The 17,253-nt window shown below is 40.2% G+C and overlaps 6 protein-coding genes across 10 annotated transcripts in view; 4 read left to right on the forward strand and 2 right to left on the reverse strand.

Moving 5' to 3' along the window:
* The window catches only part of LOC144071994 (patatin-like phospholipase domain-containing protein 2), a 3,460-nt gene extending 664 nt beyond the window's left edge, over positions 1-2,796 (forward strand). Inside the window, exons 2-8 of the mRNA XM_077597537.1 lie at positions 1,051-1,283; positions 1,350-1,415; positions 1,489-1,698; positions 1,874-2,171; positions 2,248-2,392; positions 2,464-2,577; positions 2,637-2,796. Of these exons, the coding sequence (XP_077453663.1) occupies positions 1,051-1,283; positions 1,350-1,415; positions 1,489-1,698; positions 1,874-2,171; positions 2,248-2,392; positions 2,464-2,577; positions 2,637-2,796 (1,226 nt within the window). The remainder of the gene's footprint in view (positions 1-1,050; positions 1,284-1,349; positions 1,416-1,488; positions 1,699-1,873; positions 2,172-2,247; positions 2,393-2,463; positions 2,578-2,636) is intronic.
* Positions 2,797-3,526: 730 nt separating this feature from the next.
* Positions 3,527-5,311, forward strand: LOC144071719 (patatin-like phospholipase domain-containing protein 2). Of its 2 annotated transcripts, none has more exons than XM_077597056.1 (5): positions 3,527-3,741; positions 4,194-4,426; positions 4,505-4,570; positions 4,645-4,854; positions 5,249-5,311. In XM_077597056.1, the coding sequence occupies exons 1-5, from the start codon at positions 3,555-3,557 to the stop codon at positions 5,309-5,311; spliced, it is 759 nt and encodes a 252-aa protein (XP_077453182.1). In that variant the 5' UTR covers positions 3,527-3,554. The 2 variants fall into 2 exon arrangements, with proteins under 2 accessions (XP_077453182.1, XP_077453183.1); XM_077597057.1 differs by lacking the exon at positions 5,249-5,311 and having other exon boundaries at positions 4,645-4,723; positions 4,798-5,216.
* A 21-nt stretch (positions 5,312-5,332) lies between these two features.
* LOC144071718 (G/T mismatch-specific thymine DNA glycosylase-like) lies at positions 5,333-10,018 on the reverse strand. 2 transcript variants are annotated; one of them, XM_077597054.1, is made up of 11 exons: positions 9,886-10,018; positions 8,960-9,038; positions 8,595-8,767; positions 8,067-8,452; positions 7,911-7,980; positions 7,561-7,696; positions 7,409-7,491; positions 7,080-7,174; positions 6,745-6,916; positions 6,526-6,678; positions 5,333-6,437 (listed from the first exon to the last, which is right to left on the reverse strand). In XM_077597054.1, exons 2-11 carry the CDS (start codon positions 9,016-9,018, stop codon positions 6,286-6,288), a joined length of 1,479 nt encoding a protein of 492 aa, XP_077453180.1. In that variant the 5' UTR covers positions 9,019-9,038; positions 9,886-10,018; the 3' UTR covers positions 5,333-6,285. The 2 variants fall into 2 exon arrangements, with proteins under 2 accessions (XP_077453180.1, XP_077453181.1); XM_077597055.1 differs by lacking the exon at positions 8,960-9,038 and having other exon boundaries at positions 9,886-10,009.
* Positions 10,019-10,796: 778 nt separating this feature from the next.
* LOC144071861 (G/T mismatch-specific thymine DNA glycosylase-like) lies at positions 10,797-14,795 on the reverse strand. 3 transcript variants are annotated; one of them, XM_077597316.1, is made up of 10 exons: positions 14,691-14,777; positions 14,386-14,457; positions 13,138-13,502; positions 12,912-13,066; positions 12,639-12,708; positions 12,048-12,183; positions 11,882-11,964; positions 11,501-11,595; positions 11,256-11,427; positions 10,797-11,187 (listed from the first exon to the last, which is right to left on the reverse strand). In XM_077597316.1, the coding sequence occupies exons 1-10, from the start codon at positions 14,699-14,701 to the stop codon at positions 11,087-11,089; spliced, it is 1,260 nt and encodes a 419-aa protein (XP_077453442.1). In that variant the 5' UTR covers positions 14,702-14,777; the 3' UTR covers positions 10,797-11,086. The 3 variants fall into 3 exon arrangements, with proteins under 3 accessions (XP_077453442.1, XP_077453441.1, XP_077453443.1); XM_077597315.1 differs by having other exon boundaries at positions 12,858-13,066; positions 14,691-14,776; XM_077597317.1 differs by lacking the exon at positions 14,386-14,457 and having other exon boundaries at positions 12,858-13,066; positions 14,691-14,795.
* A 313-nt stretch (positions 14,796-15,108) lies between these two features.
* uqcc6 (ubiquinol-cytochrome c reductase complex assembly factor 6) lies at positions 15,109-15,968 on the forward strand. Its single transcript, XM_077596695.1, has 3 exons — positions 15,109-15,352; positions 15,536-15,670; positions 15,769-15,968. Exons 2-3 carry the CDS (start codon positions 15,563-15,565, stop codon positions 15,880-15,882), a joined length of 222 nt encoding a protein of 73 aa, XP_077452821.1. The 5' UTR covers positions 15,109-15,352; positions 15,536-15,562; the 3' UTR covers positions 15,883-15,968.
* Positions 15,969-16,006: 38 nt separating this feature from the next.
* Positions 16,007-17,076, forward strand: efcab10 (EF-hand calcium binding domain 10). The gene is made up of 4 exons (XM_077596694.1): positions 16,007-16,157; positions 16,273-16,437; positions 16,511-16,601; positions 16,742-17,076. The coding sequence occupies exons 1-4, from the start codon at positions 16,055-16,057 to the stop codon at positions 16,791-16,793; spliced, it is 411 nt and encodes a 136-aa protein (XP_077452820.1). The 5' UTR covers positions 16,007-16,054; the 3' UTR covers positions 16,794-17,076.
* Positions 17,077-17,253: the final 177 nt, after the last annotated feature.

A 17,253-nucleotide genomic window follows, 5' to 3' on the forward strand; every position in this document is an offset into this window, starting at 1 on the left:
GTGATAGGGTCAGAAGAGAAAGGGTCAAAGTTAAAAAGGTCAAAAATAGTTTGAATTTGGCTGCCTCGGCAGAGGCCTGCTCCCAAATATATAAACGACTTTTCATTAAATTTATAATCACAACAAAAATACACTCTGCTTATTGTCCACAACAAAGCTTTCTTTTGTTTTTATTTCATAGTATTTAACTCATTAACCGCCATTGACAATGAAAAACAACACCCAATTCATATAAACTTCGAGTACTAGCAATTTGATTGCCATTGAAGGTGCTAGACATCCAATTTTCTTTCTTTTTGCAGCAATCATTCGCTTTCATCGTCTTCCAGTCAATATGGAACATGGAGTGAGTCACCATACAACTCCAATGTATCAAGGCACACCCTAAATTTGAGTCATAAATTTCACAAATCCCACAGAACAGTTGAAAATAAGACTACTCAAGTGAATCATCTCTATTTTTGTCATTTAGTCTAAATCCACACATTCCTGTTAGTGTTGACTGAAATTCACTGTTAGGCTAAAATAAATTGGATTAAGTAATGTGCATCTATGATTTTGCTTACTCATTGGGTGCCATATATTTTACCTGTAATTATTCAAATAGATTTTAGCATTTTTTTCAGTGCAATTCTCAAATTAGTATTGATCTCCAAAATAATTTTGTACAAATGTTTTTTGTAAGGTCTTATGGCCTTATTCATCTCCACCCACAGTCAAGTCATTATAACAATGTAACACACATTCCAAAGAAAAATTGTTATTTTTATCATTTTTGACACGTTAGCCAAAAATCATCATGAATTTACACCCATGACTGAATTTTCTAAAATACTGTAATTTGGGTGTGTTACTGTAGCTCATTTAAAAAGTTGTCCCATTCTAAAAAGGAGGATTAAATCTATGAATTTAAAAGTCAAACATTCGTGATAGACAAATAAGTTGAAAAAACATGCAATCCATTTGAACTTGGAGGGGCTGGCAGTGACTCTTTACATTGCCGATTAATGTAGCTTATCCCTGCACTTTGTGTGTCGGTATCGCTCTCAGAAAAATGCTGTGTGGATTTGATGTACATGGCGAAGGAGGCCCGTAAACACAAACTTGGCCCGCTGCATCCTTCTTACAACCTGTTGCAGCTGGTCAAAGAGTCGCTACTGGCCTGCCTGCCTTCCGACGCCCACCTACTTGCCTCGGGGAAGCTTTGCGTTTCACTCACGCGGGTTTCCGACGGCAAAAATGTCCTGGTGTCTGACTTTGAAAGTCGAGAGGATCTCATTCAGGTGGAGCAGTGTGATTCATTTACGTTATCCTGACCGTGTCTTAACTGTCTATTTGACTTCCTTCAGGCACTTTTGTGCAGTTGCTTTGTCCCATTCTACTGTGGAGTCATTCCGCCAACGTATCGTGGTGTGGTGAGACAACATCATTGCAAGTCATTTCTTGGGTCAGCATGTTGAGCACGTCTTTTCTGCGGCCCCTTCCTAGCACTATGTGGACGGTGCGGCTAGCGACAACCTGCCCCGCTGCCACCAGAGGAGCACCATCACCGTGTCGGCGTACGCCGGCGAGAGCGACCTGTGCCCGCGGGCGAACACGCCCAGCCTCCACCAGGTTCGCTTTAACAACGTCAGCATCCAGGTCAACTCGGAGAACATGTACCGGGTGACCAGCACCTTCTTTCCGCCACAGCCTGAGGTGAGACCACAAACCACCCGTTTACCAGCTGCGGGACTATTCTCGATTTCTGTGGCCTGACATTTTCATGTTTTTAAATTTTAGGATTATTCAACCTTGGTGGAAGCCTCAGTTAAAATGCAGCGTAGTATGTTTTATTGTTATAAGCTATTCCCAGCTAATTTCATTTTTACAGGCCATGGCTGAATTCTGCCACAATGGCTGGATGGATGCGCTCCGCTTCCTGCAAGACAACAGTGAGACCAAAGTCTCCCTATTCCAATTGGTAATAAACTTGATAAATCTTCAACCAACACTTTACTGCGCAGATCACATAGACTGCGAACCTGCCCCAAGAAGTTTGAAAACCCTTTCAGCCAAACCAGCCTGCTGTGATCTAGTGGTGGGACTGTTGAAAGTTCTGGAGTCCAGTGAGGACCATTGGTGGCTAAACCCTCTCGTCATAGAAAACCTCCCTGTTAGCCTCAAAAAGGGTATCCCATAATTAAACACATTAGAAGGGTCCTCAAATGTGTCCTTCGAGTTATGTTTTGCATGTTTGCGTGTCAGCTTTGTGCACCGCGTGCAGACAAGTACACCCGGCCGGGGGTCTTCTGTCTCATGTCTCCGTGCTGTTCACACCCAAGATGCCTCCCTCCTTCCTGAGGCTGCCCAGCACTAAATCCCTCGGACCGGCCATTTCGCTGGCACGAAGGTGACAGAGTTGATAACGGCAAAATGAGCCAGCGGGGGAGAGCAAGATTTCTTCATACCTCCATGTTGCAGAGTGGCTCACTGGCTACCGGACGTGCGGCGGGACCTGACTTGGCTCTACAGGGTAGCGGGGGGCTTCTACAAGCGTGACATGGGGCATGAAGAGGAAGAGGAGGAGGATGAAGGGTACAATCAATGACGGTATATTTTGAAGATGACGTTCTTCTCAAAAGCATGTGTTGCAGGGAGGCTCCAAGAATGCGAAGATGCTACAGCCTGCCATCCGACCTGAACTTGTGGGCCAACCGGGACAAGACTACGCCCACGTCAGGCCAGGTGTCAGAAGAAATATACACGCTGCTTACTTGGTCCCCTACTCCTATCTTGAAGCCAGAACTTGAGTGAAATAACATCATCTGGTCCAAGAAGTTGTCGGTTAATAAAACTGTTTCAAGGGTAGGTAGTGAAAATGTATTTTCTTGTGTGAGTCAATTCTATGTGAGGCACATTGAGTTCCATATTTTGCCTGTAAATAACGCTGTAATGATACATTTATCGAAGATACATTAATTGATCGTCCATGTTTGAACTGAGGAAAAATTTGCAATTGCGGTAAGCATTCTACACATTGTATTGTATTGTTTCATCATTCTTGTTTTTTTAAATTTAATAACACTGTAAGATAGGAAGAAAATCTGCCTGTAATAAAAGTTGTAAATGATGTTAGCATGTACCTACTTTTAGAAATTAAGTATATGTAAATTGATTTGTCTTCAATTGATATCTTGTTTTAAATCAATTTGTTAAAAAATTTTTGAGTTAAAAATGAATGACTCCTTCTTTTTGTGACCATACCCCATAAAATGTGAAGAAAGTTATGTATGTTATGCTGTTACAGTACATGCAGAAATGATGGTTAAAAAAAAGCTAATTTTGATTCCCCTATCATGGAACCAATTTGTCACCGTACACAAATCAATGATTCCAAAATTTGAAATTATTATTTTGAGTACTTCGATCCTGGTGGAACCACTGCAAGATTATTTTTATAACGCCGCCCCTCCCCTCACTGAGTTATGAAAGCGTGCTTGTGTCAGGTGATCCTCTATGTTGCACAACACTACCATGTGGATGAGTGTGTGAACCGTCAAAACGTCGAGGCCATGTTTGCCAAGGGGGAAGAGTGGAATATTTCCTTTGCGGGATGCGGTTTCAGTAGCGCTTACTACTTGGGAATGCTGACGTGCATCCTGGAGAGTGCGCCACATTTGGTACACGGAGCCTCAAAGATCTGCGGAGCCTCATCGGGATGCCTGGTGGCCGCGGCCTTGGCCGTCGGACTTCCCATCGGTGAGACATGTAAACTTGAACCAAAAAGCTCAGGCTAGGAGAATAATCATTAATTTTGCTTGAATTGCAAACTTTTGAAGCCACAACCAAAAACATACATAATTCAAGACCTTTACAGTTACGTAACCTTAAATCCAGCCCTGTTTGACCCCAGTTTGCCTTTTCTCTATCCCTTCATGGTTTACTTTTTCAAATCAGTTATCTTTCCAAATGGCTGTCCGTCTTATTGTGCCCTGTAATTCGTCGGCCACCAGTTTAGGGTGTCCCAATTGGCTGGGATAGGCTCTCCAGCACTCCCTGCAACACTTGTGAGGATAAGCGGAATGAAAAATGAATTAACTTAAGTTCACAGTGGCAAGTTCATTGGGTTCACTGACACTCAGAGTCAACAATTGAGAAGAGTTCTATTACACGTTTGAGGCCAACGACACAAAATGTAAATATGTGCTCAGAACATTTGTGGTTGGACTTGATGGCGGTGGCCAAAGAGGCCAGGAAGCATCGGCTGAGCGTCTTTCATCCGACCTTCAGCCTCCTGCGAACAGTTCGCGACTCCCTGCAGAAGAAGCTTCCGGAAGATGCCCACCGACGCGCTTCGGGCAGGCTCTGCGTATCGCTCACTAGCTTGAGTGACGGGAGCAACGTCCTTGTGTCGCACTTTGACAGCAGAGAGGAGCTCATACAGGTGGGCTAGCTAACATTAGGCGAACAATCGTGTTAGAACTTGCATTGTTTCCATGTTTGAATCCAATTGTTTGTACAGGTGCTGATGTGCAGCTGTTTCTTTCCCATCTACTGCGGCTTCATACCACCATCCTACCGCGGAAAGGTGAGCCACCACCACTACCGAAAAAAACAACAATCCACCAATTTACCTATAAACCAGCAATTGGTGTGTCTTAGCTGTACATAGATGGAGCCCTTAGCAACAACATGCCAATGATGGAGCATCCTAACACCATTACGGTGGCCCCGTTTTGCAGTGAGAGTGACATCAGTCCCAAAGATGGGGCTTGGACCTCCATCTCCGTGCACTGTAACAGTCTATGCTTGCAGGTGACCGCGAGAAACGTGCGTCGAATCTTCACCTCGTTCCTGCCCCCGGCACCAGAGGTTAGGTTCTTAGAAATATGGCTTTCATGGAATAACTGGGATTATTCTGATACATTTTGACAGGCCGTTTCACTCATATTAGGTCCACATAAAACTAACAACATTCATCTTTGAGTCCAAATTTGAAATATTTTTGCCCATTAGTATAGTCATATATCACTGTGCCTACGTTTATCATGCTTGACTGTAGTGTTAACAGAGTAACCTCCATTTGACTTCAAGTTTGGATTTGAATTTTTACTCCTACTCCTACTGCTATGACTACTACTACTACTGCTGCTACTACCACTACTACTACTACTACTACTACTACTACTACTACTACTACTACTACTACTACTACTACTATTACTACTGCTACTACTACTTTATAATTTCAATGTTTGACATGCAGGAGCTGGCAGAGATTTTCCAAAGTGGCTACACAGACACTCTTCACTTCCTGAGACAAGAATGAGAAAATAAAAAGTGCAATGTGTAAAAAGCACCATCATGACATTTTAATGGACAAAACATTGTAATCATAAAACAAACATAAAACCCAAATTCTAAAAAGCCCTACAACAAAATCAATTAATGACAAATTCGACTGAGGTAATTTCCAATGACGACATCACCTCTGCGATCAAAGCAGTGGTTGAGTATGCTCGCATGTTTACTGCCTCACTGTGCAGTACAACAATTGTAAACATATGTGCACAAAAGTAATGGGACAAACCACCTCGTTAAAAGGTTGTCATACTTCCCAATACTTTTGGCTTTACAGCTGGTGTTTTCTTTAGTAGTGACAGTAAAAGGTACGTATTGGGAAAAGACTGTTAAAAAGTCAAATGCAACCATGTATTAAGTACGAGGAGGTTCTCAATACATTTGCTCACACAACTCTGGCCAATGTAATGGCGACCTCATGAAAGACAATAGTATTGGGACAAGCCTCGATCAAGAGATTCTCTAAAATTTTGCCTGTAAAGGAGGCAAATAGTAAATATTGGAACACACCACCTAATGTGAAGCGGGCGCATGTGAACAAAAGTATGTAGACATCTGAAAGTCCTGAACTAGGGAAGAGAGTCTCAATACTTGAGTTCATAGCGTGCTGCTGTGAGTCAAAATATAAACAAACAATGCTAGAAAAGTTAGCATTTGTGTTCCATTTTCCTACTCAACATTCTGGTACGACGCTGCCACAGCTACTGTGGCGTGCCGAGTAAAAACCCATTTTCTCCAAAGGCAGCAAAAGAAAAAAAAGCCATTGTCCCTGCATTCGGCGGTTATAAAATGGCTGCCTTGACGTTTGTCATACAACAAATGAAAATTAAAAACCACTGCAGAAAGAATATTCTGCAAAAATGTCTACATAGTCTATCTAAAAGTTTATATTCCACTAAGGAAGATTTTTGTTGTTGTTTTTAAATTGGTAACAGTTTGTCCTCATACCGCTTGACTATCTCCTCCACCCTCATCTGCTCCTCCTCCGCCTCCACCTCCTCTGCTCATGTCTAGAATCTGATTGGCGGACGATTCTGTCGTCCCCTCTTCGTCGGGAAGTTTGTTTGAGGTGCCCCCTTCCTGTCCTCCGTCTTCTGTAGATCCACATACAAATACACAATCTATGTTTTTAACAATGAAAAAGAACGAACTCAAGCCTGCAGACAGAAAATGGGCCTTTACCTGCATCATTTTCCCGGCTCGGTGAAAACGCACAATGACCATTGGCTTGACCCAGGCCTTCCTCGGCCGGCGGCTGGCCATAAGCGCCACCGTATGCGTCCTCGTAACCGGGATCGTACTGCTCTTCCTTGATGGCCACTTTCTTGGCGTCCTCTGTGGAGACGGACGGCAAAATGAACAACGCTGCTGACGACGTGGCCGGGATCCTGACTCACGCACCCTTGGCCAACTTTAAGTCGAAGGTGTATTTGATCTCTTCGATTTCCTTTTGCTTCTGAATGCCCCGCAGGTGGTCTCGTAGCTCCCGCAGCTTGATGTAGAAGTGCACTTTGTCCTGAGCGCGAGGGAACTGAGCACAACGAGCGCTGGAGGATGGCATCAAGTACAGAGCCTGGTGAGAAAATGAAAAAAATATATAACTTCCAGGGAAAGTTGGACAGAATTTACAACCTTAATAAAATGTGGAAAAAAATGTTCTTATGTGAAAGGCAAATAAAGTAGACCTCTACAATGGTAGTAGTACCTCACTGTTGCAAAGAAGGGTGTTTACTTACCACCTCACAGTCCGGGATCTTGTGCGGTTGCAAACCAAATTGCAGCGTCTTTGGTTTTTTACCAAAGAGCTCTCGACAAAACATTTCATATATGCCTGGAAGAATGAGGAGGGAAACACATGACTTGAAGAATTGTACACTTAACGCAGTGATTCAAAACCACTGTGTCAATGAAAATGATTCAACTTCAATTCCAAAGATTAATCATTTAAAACAAATTATGTATATTTTGTTGATCTATGTTGGCCACATATCTGGCAAAATAAGTATATATGTTCCGATTTTGTCAAATGCGAACATTTGTTCAAACAAACTACATCCAGACTTACATTTTCCATTAAACACAGCAATGAGTGGTTTGAACTTAATTAGTTTCTCCACTAAAATTTTGCCCCCTTCGCGCAGCTCTTTGCTGTGGAGACAAAAACAACGAATGTTTAAAGCAGTTGTCAAGTGATAGGAATATAAATTTGAAACCTACCTTGACAAGTCTTTACTGCCTGGCGTCGCCCTGGCAACCATGTTGGTGAAACCCATTTTGTACTTGCTAGGCAAAACGGTGTCGTGCATGTGGTTGAGCTGCTCATCGGTAAATCCCGACAGGAACAGACACTTCCCTAGGGTGAATCAAATTAACAATTCAATGGCTAAATGAAATACAAAAGTAAGAACCAGTCTTACATATAGTATGAAAATGTTGACTTTGACTCTTCCATATAGTAGTGATCTGACCCATCTCATCCTTTTTAGATTCAAATGCAGCCCTTTGAGAGCCCTTGCTTAAGGCCAAACCAGAAGAAGAAAAATGGACTCAGTCTGACATCCACTCACAAAAATGATTCCCAGGGCCCGGAAACCATCGTCCAATATATGCAGCCATCAGGCCGGGATTGATACCAATCTGCAAGAACAACAATTTGACATGTTCAGACCCCTCCCAAAAAAATCCCAATTCCATATACAGTAGCCCCGAAGAGGTGAACTCACAATGACATAGTCCAGATTGTGGTCCAAGAGGTCCGGCAGCGTTTTCTTCATCACCTCCTCCTCCGACATGCCCTTGAAACGATCTATTTTCCTCTTGACTTTTTTGAAGCTCTCGTCGATTTTCTCCTGCTTGCCGTCGGCCGCTTGGCCCTCGGCGCCCTTCTTGGGCTTTGGACCCGGTTTGCCTTTGGGCGCTTTGGGTTCCTTTGGAGGCTTGGGTGGCTTGGGCGCCTTGGGTGCCTTGGGAGGCTTAGGAGGCTTGGGAGGCTTGGGCTCCTTTGGGGGCTTGGGCTCTTTTGGTGGCTTGGGTTCTTTTGGCACTTTCGGGGCCTTTGGTGGCTTGGGTTCCTTGGGCTGAGCCAGTCGGCCTCGTTTTTTGGGGGGAGCTGCATGAAGGGTCAAAAAAAAGAATAAAAAACAGTTATTGGTGAACAGTCTACAAAACGTCATTCATTTGTTTGTTGTGCTACGCTTAAAAATAGAATCACAAATCTAGCGTTTGAATGGGTCTGGAGATTTTTCAAATACGTTTTGTGAGGTTGGTAGGTTCCTGCTGCTCCATCATGGGATGAGGGTGCACAATGTGCGGGGTCGCTTCTGCAGCTCCTCCTGTATGTGTCTCAGGGTAATGCGGCGGATGGTTGTAAGCCGAATATTGGGCTTGAAGGGCTTGGAGTTGGAACTGTTGAGCAGACTGAATCCTAAGGTAGGAAAAATTAACATTTGGTGGAAAAGAATTAGGCAAAATCTGGTCCACATATTGATACCAAAGCAAAACAATAGACATAAAACTTGAAATCGTATGATGAACATAATTGGATTTAAGGTTTTAAAAAAGTGAGAAAGAAAGGGGAACGAAGTTGTTGTCTATTGGCCCATTCTGTGTCACTCACCACTGTTGCAGATACTCTGAGGAGCCAACAGGCAAGGATCCATTCAGCTTATTGTCCATCTTGCTCGTGCGTGGTTTAACTTTATCAAATAAATAAATCAACACGGGAAATGGAAGTGGCACATGCAACAAAGATGATTTGACAACAATCTACAAATGCAAAAAAGCATATATGAAAAAAAACTAAAAAAAATAGTGAAACACAATGACTGAAAAACCAGCCACTAACACTCATTACCTCTATTTACAATTTGTTTGGTACATTTGTGTCAATTTACAATCATAACGTATTCATGCATGATTACACAAATTTAACTATGGTTAAACATGACTAATGATTGTTAGCGGTCGTAGTATCGTTACAGCAGGACAGAAGTAGATTTGCAAAATAATAAAAGATTAGTCTGAAGTTCACCACACTCATATTTCTGCGTATGAAAAGTATAGTGCCAAGTGTCCCATTGTCTATTGTTGATTTGCTTCTGTTCACACATTAAAAACAATAACAACAGCAAATTTCACTTGAGATCAAATTCATCACAATTAGACGTGTTATAGCGCATTAACCGATCGATTACAAATAAACGCTTCCTACAAAAAAAATCATATTCCTAACTATGTACCTACCCTCTTTCTTTCACGGCTAAGTGCAAACAATGCTAACAACAAACTAGAGTGTAAATCCCAATATCTTAGAAACAATTAAATAAACGATTGGATTTGCGAACTACGCAACTCCACATTTTTATTGAGTTGTGGTGAAAAAATAATATTTATAAGTTATATAAGACAAGTATCATAACTATAGCTAATATTGGCCCCAAACTAGCAGCTAAGCTATCATGGATGAATGATCCTGCCTTTACATTGGAAGAATGAACAAAAACGGCCCAAAGGTTGAGAATAAATTATATGCACGGGACGTACCTAATCAACGAGTGTTATAATCCGTTTCTTTTTTTGGGGAAATTGATTTTCCCCCCTCATATGCCGCTCTTTTACTCAGCTCATTGGAGAAGCAACGGATGCAACAAAAGACATGACAGCGCAGTCCCAGTCAACTTTGACTCCGGACGATTCCAAATTCCAGTCTTTGGGGGATTACGCTAAGGGATGTTTAAACAAATGAATTTAGCAGGTCTGCATTAATTACTTGAACTTGAATAAATATGTAATTATTTTCTCTATTTTAATAAATGTAATTTTGAATTAATCTGTAAAAATATAAATGAAGAAATCTTGCAAAGCAACGAGTTGTTAACCCTATTGTATTATTGGTTTGAGCTGCTTGGCTTTTAAACTCAAGGTCGTTTCCTATTGGCTAAAAGTGCATGCTGTTGAATCCTCTGGTGCACAACATGCACCCCAAGTATAATGCACTTTTTCTTTTTCACAAAACATCCTTGGCAAATTTCATCTAATGGGCCGAGACTATTAGTTAATATTTAATAAATATTTAGATTAACTGTCAACATATTTTAATCAGATGGTCGTGCTACTTGTGTGTGTATGCTTTCCACACATAATTTGTATATCATTAAAAGTAAACGTCATACAGCAGAAATATTAGATATAATATATTTTACAAAAATGTTTTCATTCAAATGAAAAAGTTTCTAATGTCCACTAATATATAGGAGTATGGTTTGAAAATAGAAAATATGTGCATGCGAGGTTTAATGAATATGCATAGTACAAATGTCCTTTGTTTACACTTGCAACATCGCCTTCTTATGGTACATTGGTTCAACCTAGTAAATCTGATTTATCTATCTTGTGTTTTTACTAATACTGTATGTACATAGTATTTCACTACAAAAATAGGGAAAGCAGTAAAGGAGTCTTCATTACAATTTTAATAGAAATTGTACAGTTGAATTACTTGCTTTGCACTTATGATCACACATAAAATTCAGTTATTTCAAAATATACAGTACAAAAATAAGCAAATGAAAAAATGATGATACTAAATGCAATAAATAGTGAAAAATATTACACCAAGTACAGTACATGCACAGTGAGCGGCAGGCTAAAACAGCCGTGTGCATTCCTTAATTAGTGCACTCCATTAAAATCCTGCAGCTACGTTGCGTGATTCCTCTTTATGTGCTGGCTGCAAGATTTGACTTCAGAAAGACTCGACCGGATTGGCATGCGTATTCTGACCACTGCAGCTTTCGTACTCAGGATCCATCTGCTCCTCTTTGATAGCGAGCCTCTTTGCATCTTCTGCATGACAAATGCTCCATTTTAAAAAATAAATTCAGGAAAGTAACACCAATTTTTTACCTCCCTACCTTTTGCCTTCTCTAGATTAAAGGAGTAGTCTGTCTCCAGCACCTCCCGTTTGGGAACTGCGCCTTTCATGTGGTCTCGTAGTTCCTTCAGCTTGATATAGAAGTGCACTTTGTCTTGCGCGCGGGGGAACTGGGCACACCGTGGGCTGGACGATGGCATCAAGTAACACACCTGGCCCAAGGGAACAAGTTGGGATTTTTTTTAAATAGGTGTTTATTGTTTGTGGCAGTCCTGTGTAACGTACGGTTTCAGTGTCAGGGATCTTGTACGGTTGCAATCCAAAATCCAAGTTCTTTGCCTTCACACCAAAAATTTCCTTGCAGAAGATTTCATAAATACCTAAAAGGATAAAATGTTAAAATGTCCTGTCTTTTCTTCTGGTTAATCAATGCTTGAAATGGCATCACTAAGCTATACTGGTTTTAAGGAATGCAATACAATCAAATTGATTGCTTGTCTAAAACATCAATAGAATCTTCATTCCTCTAATGCATGACCTATCCAAAGGCATTTTTGAAGATTGTTATATTTGCAAAAATATTTTTAAAATGGTTGACTTTATCAATGTAAAAAGGACAAATTAGCATAGCATTGGGAGAAAGCAAAATGTCATTAATCGGTGTACCTTTTCCATTAAAAGCAGCAATCAGCGGCTTGTATTTTTGCAGTTTTTCAAGCAGTTGCCGCCCTCCTTCGCGGATTTCCTTACTGCAAAAACAGAACAACACAATCTTGTGGGGATTATCCCTGGCACAAAAACATTCAAACTGTTTAGGTGGTTGTTGTTTCACCTCGAAAGGTCTTTACTGCCAGGCGTGGTCCTCTCTACCATGTTGGTGAAGCCGATTCCATATTTTTCTGGCAGGCTCTCATCGTGCATGAAGTTCAGCTGTTCTTCAGTGAAACCCGACAGAAACAAACACTTCCCTGTGGAGAAAAAAAAATATCAATCATTCTACAGTTTTGATGTAATCTCAATAAAACAGGGGATATAATATTTGGGGAATTTGATGTGCTGCTACGGTCCAATTTGCTACTATACTGATAGTATTACATATTTTAAATTTCTTATTCAATTATGCCGTGTTAAAATGAAATAAAAAAGGCATGACTTTCTTGTTTTCGTAACTTGTCCAAATGTAACAGAAGCAATATTTTGTTTATCACTTGGCCAAATGTAATAGTTGCATAAATTTCAATTTCATGTGGTGCACATGCATTTGCAAATACTGTAGGAACAAAAAATGCCCAGTTTTATGTTGAAATATTTGTTCCAAATTCACAGGAAATAAAAATAACAGAAAGAAAAAAATAAAATATGAGGTGCATGAGCATTTTAAGTTAGTAAAATAAAAGAGTTCAGTATTGAAATGCCAACATACAGAAATGGTTCCCAGGGTTGGGGTAATGGTGTCCTTTGTATGCCGATATAAGTCCCGGGTTAATACCAATCTGGGGAGAAATACAACCGGGTTACCATAGAAACTGACCTAAAGGAAAACCCTGCGTTTTTCAGACAAAAACCTGCTGACGCACCCTCTCAGAATTGTGCACTTTTCATGATAAAGGAATCTGCGTACAGTATGCTCTTTATAACTCACAATCAAAATGTCAAGATTGTAGGTAATAACATCAGGCAGTGTTTTGGCCATAACCTCAGCCACTGACATGCCGTTGAAGCGGTTCAGCATCCTTTTGGCCTTTTTCGCCGCTGTCTCCCTGGCTTCCTCCTCCTCATCTTTTACTGCTACTCCTTCTTCACGCTGGATCTTTGGCGGGCGACCTCGCTTCTTCTTCACTGGCGTCATTACTGAGAGAGAGAAAAAAAGGAGTTTTGGGAAACAATTGCCCAAACCAGCTTGTTTCTTCCATTTATCTGACCTTGGGGTGGAGTGGCAGGTGGAGGTTGATGGGGAACATTAGGCTCCTGTTGCTGCGTTGTATTTTGGTATTGAGGTTCTTGTTGTTGTAGTACAGTGTGTTGGTATTGCGTTTCCTGTTGTTGGACATTATATTGTTGTTGTTGTTGTTGTTGTTGTGGGTAGGATGGATGCTGCTGTGGCTCCTGCTGGTAAACGGGCTCCTGGTAGTGGGAGTAATTCTGATAAAATTGCTCTGGATAGAGCGGCTGCTCCCGGTGCACCGACAATTCGGCCATGACGGGCTCATCCTTGGTGCCGTCGGTATAGTGGTTGTTGTGGGACACCACATGCTGCACCTCTGGGTACTGCTGGCTCGACTGGTACCTTACAAGAAGAAGTGGATGCAGTGAAGTTTTATCACTTATTGGACTTATAGCGCACATTTCTTAAACAGGTGTTATGCATCAATAGTAATGTAGTTGTCCTATTGTTTTGCAAATTTGTTAGCTGGGTGACACTTGAGTTGTGGAAATATGTTTAAGCATCTGTTTAATATTTAGATATCTAAGTGTATTCTTGGTCATACTAGTAACCTGAAATGGGTGCAATCATTTTACTACAGAGTACAAAGTGTAGTCGTCCAACATTGACATTTTCAATACAGGTTTGCATTGAAGGATATGAGAAAAAAGGACATTACACATTTGGTAAGCAAGCAAAAATAAAAATACTTGTAGCATCATTCACAGAAAAGTACTTTACATGGAAGGTTCACATTAAGACATGCGGATGCTGCCATGCAAGGTGCTGCCAGCCAGGCTAACGGAAAGAGGCATTTTAGAATCCAGTGTCTTGACTAAGCACATTTGGATAGTGGCCAGTTGGTATATGGATTGATGACCCGGTCTGCCAACTGTGCCACTATCACCCTCGTTTTGAATCTTTGGAGAACAATTAGTTTTACAAAGATGGAACAGAAATATTGAGTAAATAAACATTTGCTTTCAAAAGGAGTCAAATTGAGTAAATATTGCATTTTAGGTAGATTTTGAACTTTCAACCAAAGGTAAACAATAACTATAATTTCTTTTAACGAGTAGTGCATATCGATAACATGCAAAATAAAATACATGAATGGAATGGGAGGGTGTTTTTGCGTGATTCGAAAGGAAGATGTATCACATTGAAAAAAATAAAATAAAAATAAAAAGGAGAGATCAAGATGTGCATTCCTCAGAGCGAGCGTCCCATTCCAGCAACAACTCACCACTGTTGGAAATAATCCGTGGGGACCGTCAACGGTGTAAACTCGTTTTCCTCCATATTAACAGACGATTTACTTCACACACACACAAAAATTACATTCATGAAGTTGGTGTCACAATTTTTAGGTTAAACATTAGGATAACAAAGCTGTGTTCAAGAAGGAAATGTGGTTAAGGAGAGATCAAATTCGTCTGTTCTGTTCCAAAATTAGGGACAGAAAATAGTACTTGTCACGGGTTAAAATGCAGTATATGACATACGTCTACTAGCACAAAAATAACTAGAAACATGCTAAATTTCACATACCTGTCATACATTTTTAAGGCTTCCGATGTGAGACGAGGGGGCAGGGAAGCGATTCCAAAACAAAGACCATTTAAATTTGGCGACCCGTTTGCTTATCGCCCTCTAGTGGTAGGAGGAGCTAGAACGCTCTCCCTCTTGGTGGCTGTCGCCATCTAAAGCACAAAATGGCCTGAATAATATTCACAATGATTAAAAAATATGATGTTTTTCCTTATTTTTTGTTTTTGTTTTCACAATGTTGTAGTTTATAGGTACTAACTTGGATTTGAAAGAGCCACGCCACTTATTGGCGCCATAGATTGGGGATATTACTCCGCCGAAGAAGAAAGCGATCAAAGATGCAAAATTTAGACACACTACTTCGTTAGAACAGTATCTTCCCAATGATATATTAAATCCTAACACGAATATTAACACACACAAAATGTAATGCCTAAAAATTTTATTAATTTCATTAATAATTTGGGAAATTATCAACTTTCAACGTTGCATCTGCAGATTTGTAAATTCAAGCAAAGTGGATGACACTCCACTAGAGCGTTACGATCTACGAGTTACATGTTGTATTTCATGCATTCGAACCTCGATAGCTCCAATGACAAGTCCTTGGGGTTTAAACATGATTTCATGTTTATTAGTAGAACATATAGCATTTTAACAGGGTAGGCTTTTTCAATTCGATTTAAGGAGCGCTTACTCTGTTACGGTTTTCTGTCATCAAACGAGCAGTGCTTGTCATTTTAGCCTGATAACATGTACAATGTGCATGATACACTATACTGTACTGTACTATACATTGTATAGTGTTAGTTATTATGAGCTAAATAATTGCCTTTTTATTGCAGTTAAAAGTACATGGTGTTCCAGGAAAAATGCCTGCCGGAGTGTCGTGGACCCGGTACTTGAGGATGTACGGAGCTAGCATATTGGCTATGTTTGTTGGGGCACAGGTGGTCCATCAGTACTATTTACCTGATCTGGTGAGATGTCTAAATCAAATAAAACATCCAGTTTCCTTGTGTCCACGTTATGAAGGTTTTTTATTTTTAAATTGAGTACATTTTTCTTTCTCCCTCAGACTATACCAGAGATCCCTCCAAACCCTGGCGAGCTTCGGACAGAATTACTTGGGTTCAAACTCAGAGAAGCACCTGCACAGCATCACGCGGAAGCAAAACCAAAACTGGATTAATATGGAATCAATAAAATGAAACAATTTATTTTTTATGTTTTTTTGGTTTAAATGTTTGTGATTAATAAAGTATTTGTAAAATTGGATCAATAAAGTGACATCTTTTTGGGGGTGGAGGGGGCGTGACTGTGCTGTCTCCTAGCAACAGACATCAACAAAAGGAAAGAGAGACATGGCAACTGAGCGAGAGAAAGAAGCTTCTGCTTACCTGGAAAAACACAAAATCTTCGACCTCATGAAAAACCTCACAAGCATGCTGTTCTTCTATAGACCCGGTTAGTCTTTTGTGTATTACAAGGAGCGGAAAACTTTATCAACATATTAATATGTATAGTATATTTATGCTAGCCCATATATTTTTATTCATTAGTCTTAGTACTTGTGTGTCAGACGATCCCAAAGAGTTTCTTATCGAGAAATTACAACAGCTGAAAGAGGCTCGGGATAGCGGACAAAAAGCGCCCAGTTTGCTCAGCCATTCCAATCTTGATGCAGCGTTTGGTATAGTAGACCCAGCCAATGACAGATACATCACGTTTGCACAATACAAACAGGGTGAGTTAGCACATCAAGAGGAAAAATATTTGTTCAATTCTGTTATGCAAACTGAGCCTTGTTTTGTCTACAGCTCTCATCTCATTGGGAATGAAGGACATCAACGAGTGTCCTGATGGTGTAAATGATGACAAAATATCCTATGATACTTTCATTACAGAAGGGTAAGAGAAGTTATGAGAATAATTTGAGTGTCAAAATTCAACATTTAAAACTTTTCACTGTCGTTTGATAGGTAAATAATTCAAATATAAACATAAACCTAAAATGCTGGCAATAATCTTTGGTTCTATTTTCATTACAGGATGCTAAGCCTGGAGAAATGCTCTGCCACTTACAAGCAACCGGAAACATAAATGTTTACTTCCACAAAGAAGGCTGATATTACTACGCAGACAAACAGAAAAACAGTAAAACATGCTTTAGTAGAACTAATGAATTAACCAAAAATATCTCATTGTACAAATGGTCTTATTTACTAATAGTTAAAAAACATGATGTACAGAATAATATGTAGTATTTATAGCGTTGGAGGAAATTATTACTGCAGAGAAAAATACTATACAGAATATTCATGTGTCCATGAGTTGATTTATGGGAAATATATATATACTGCATAAGGAATGTTGTATGAATAAACACGGGTGCAAATAAAATAATCATGATGTAGTTCATTCACTCATCTTCCAATTTTACTCTACTCTCTGGAGTTTGCATTTTAGGTCACAAGTATTCACTTATGTGCTGCCCTTATTTTTTGTATTTAATATACATTTCGTGTATATTCTATTTGTGTCTTCTTTTCCCCACCAATGT

This window comes from Stigmatopora argus, chromosome 3 (assembly GCF_051989625.1).
Source record: "Stigmatopora argus isolate UIUO_Sarg chromosome 3, RoL_Sarg_1.0, whole genome shotgun sequence".
Classification (NCBI taxonomy): Eukaryota; Metazoa; Chordata; class Actinopteri; order Syngnathiformes; family Syngnathidae; genus Stigmatopora; species Stigmatopora argus.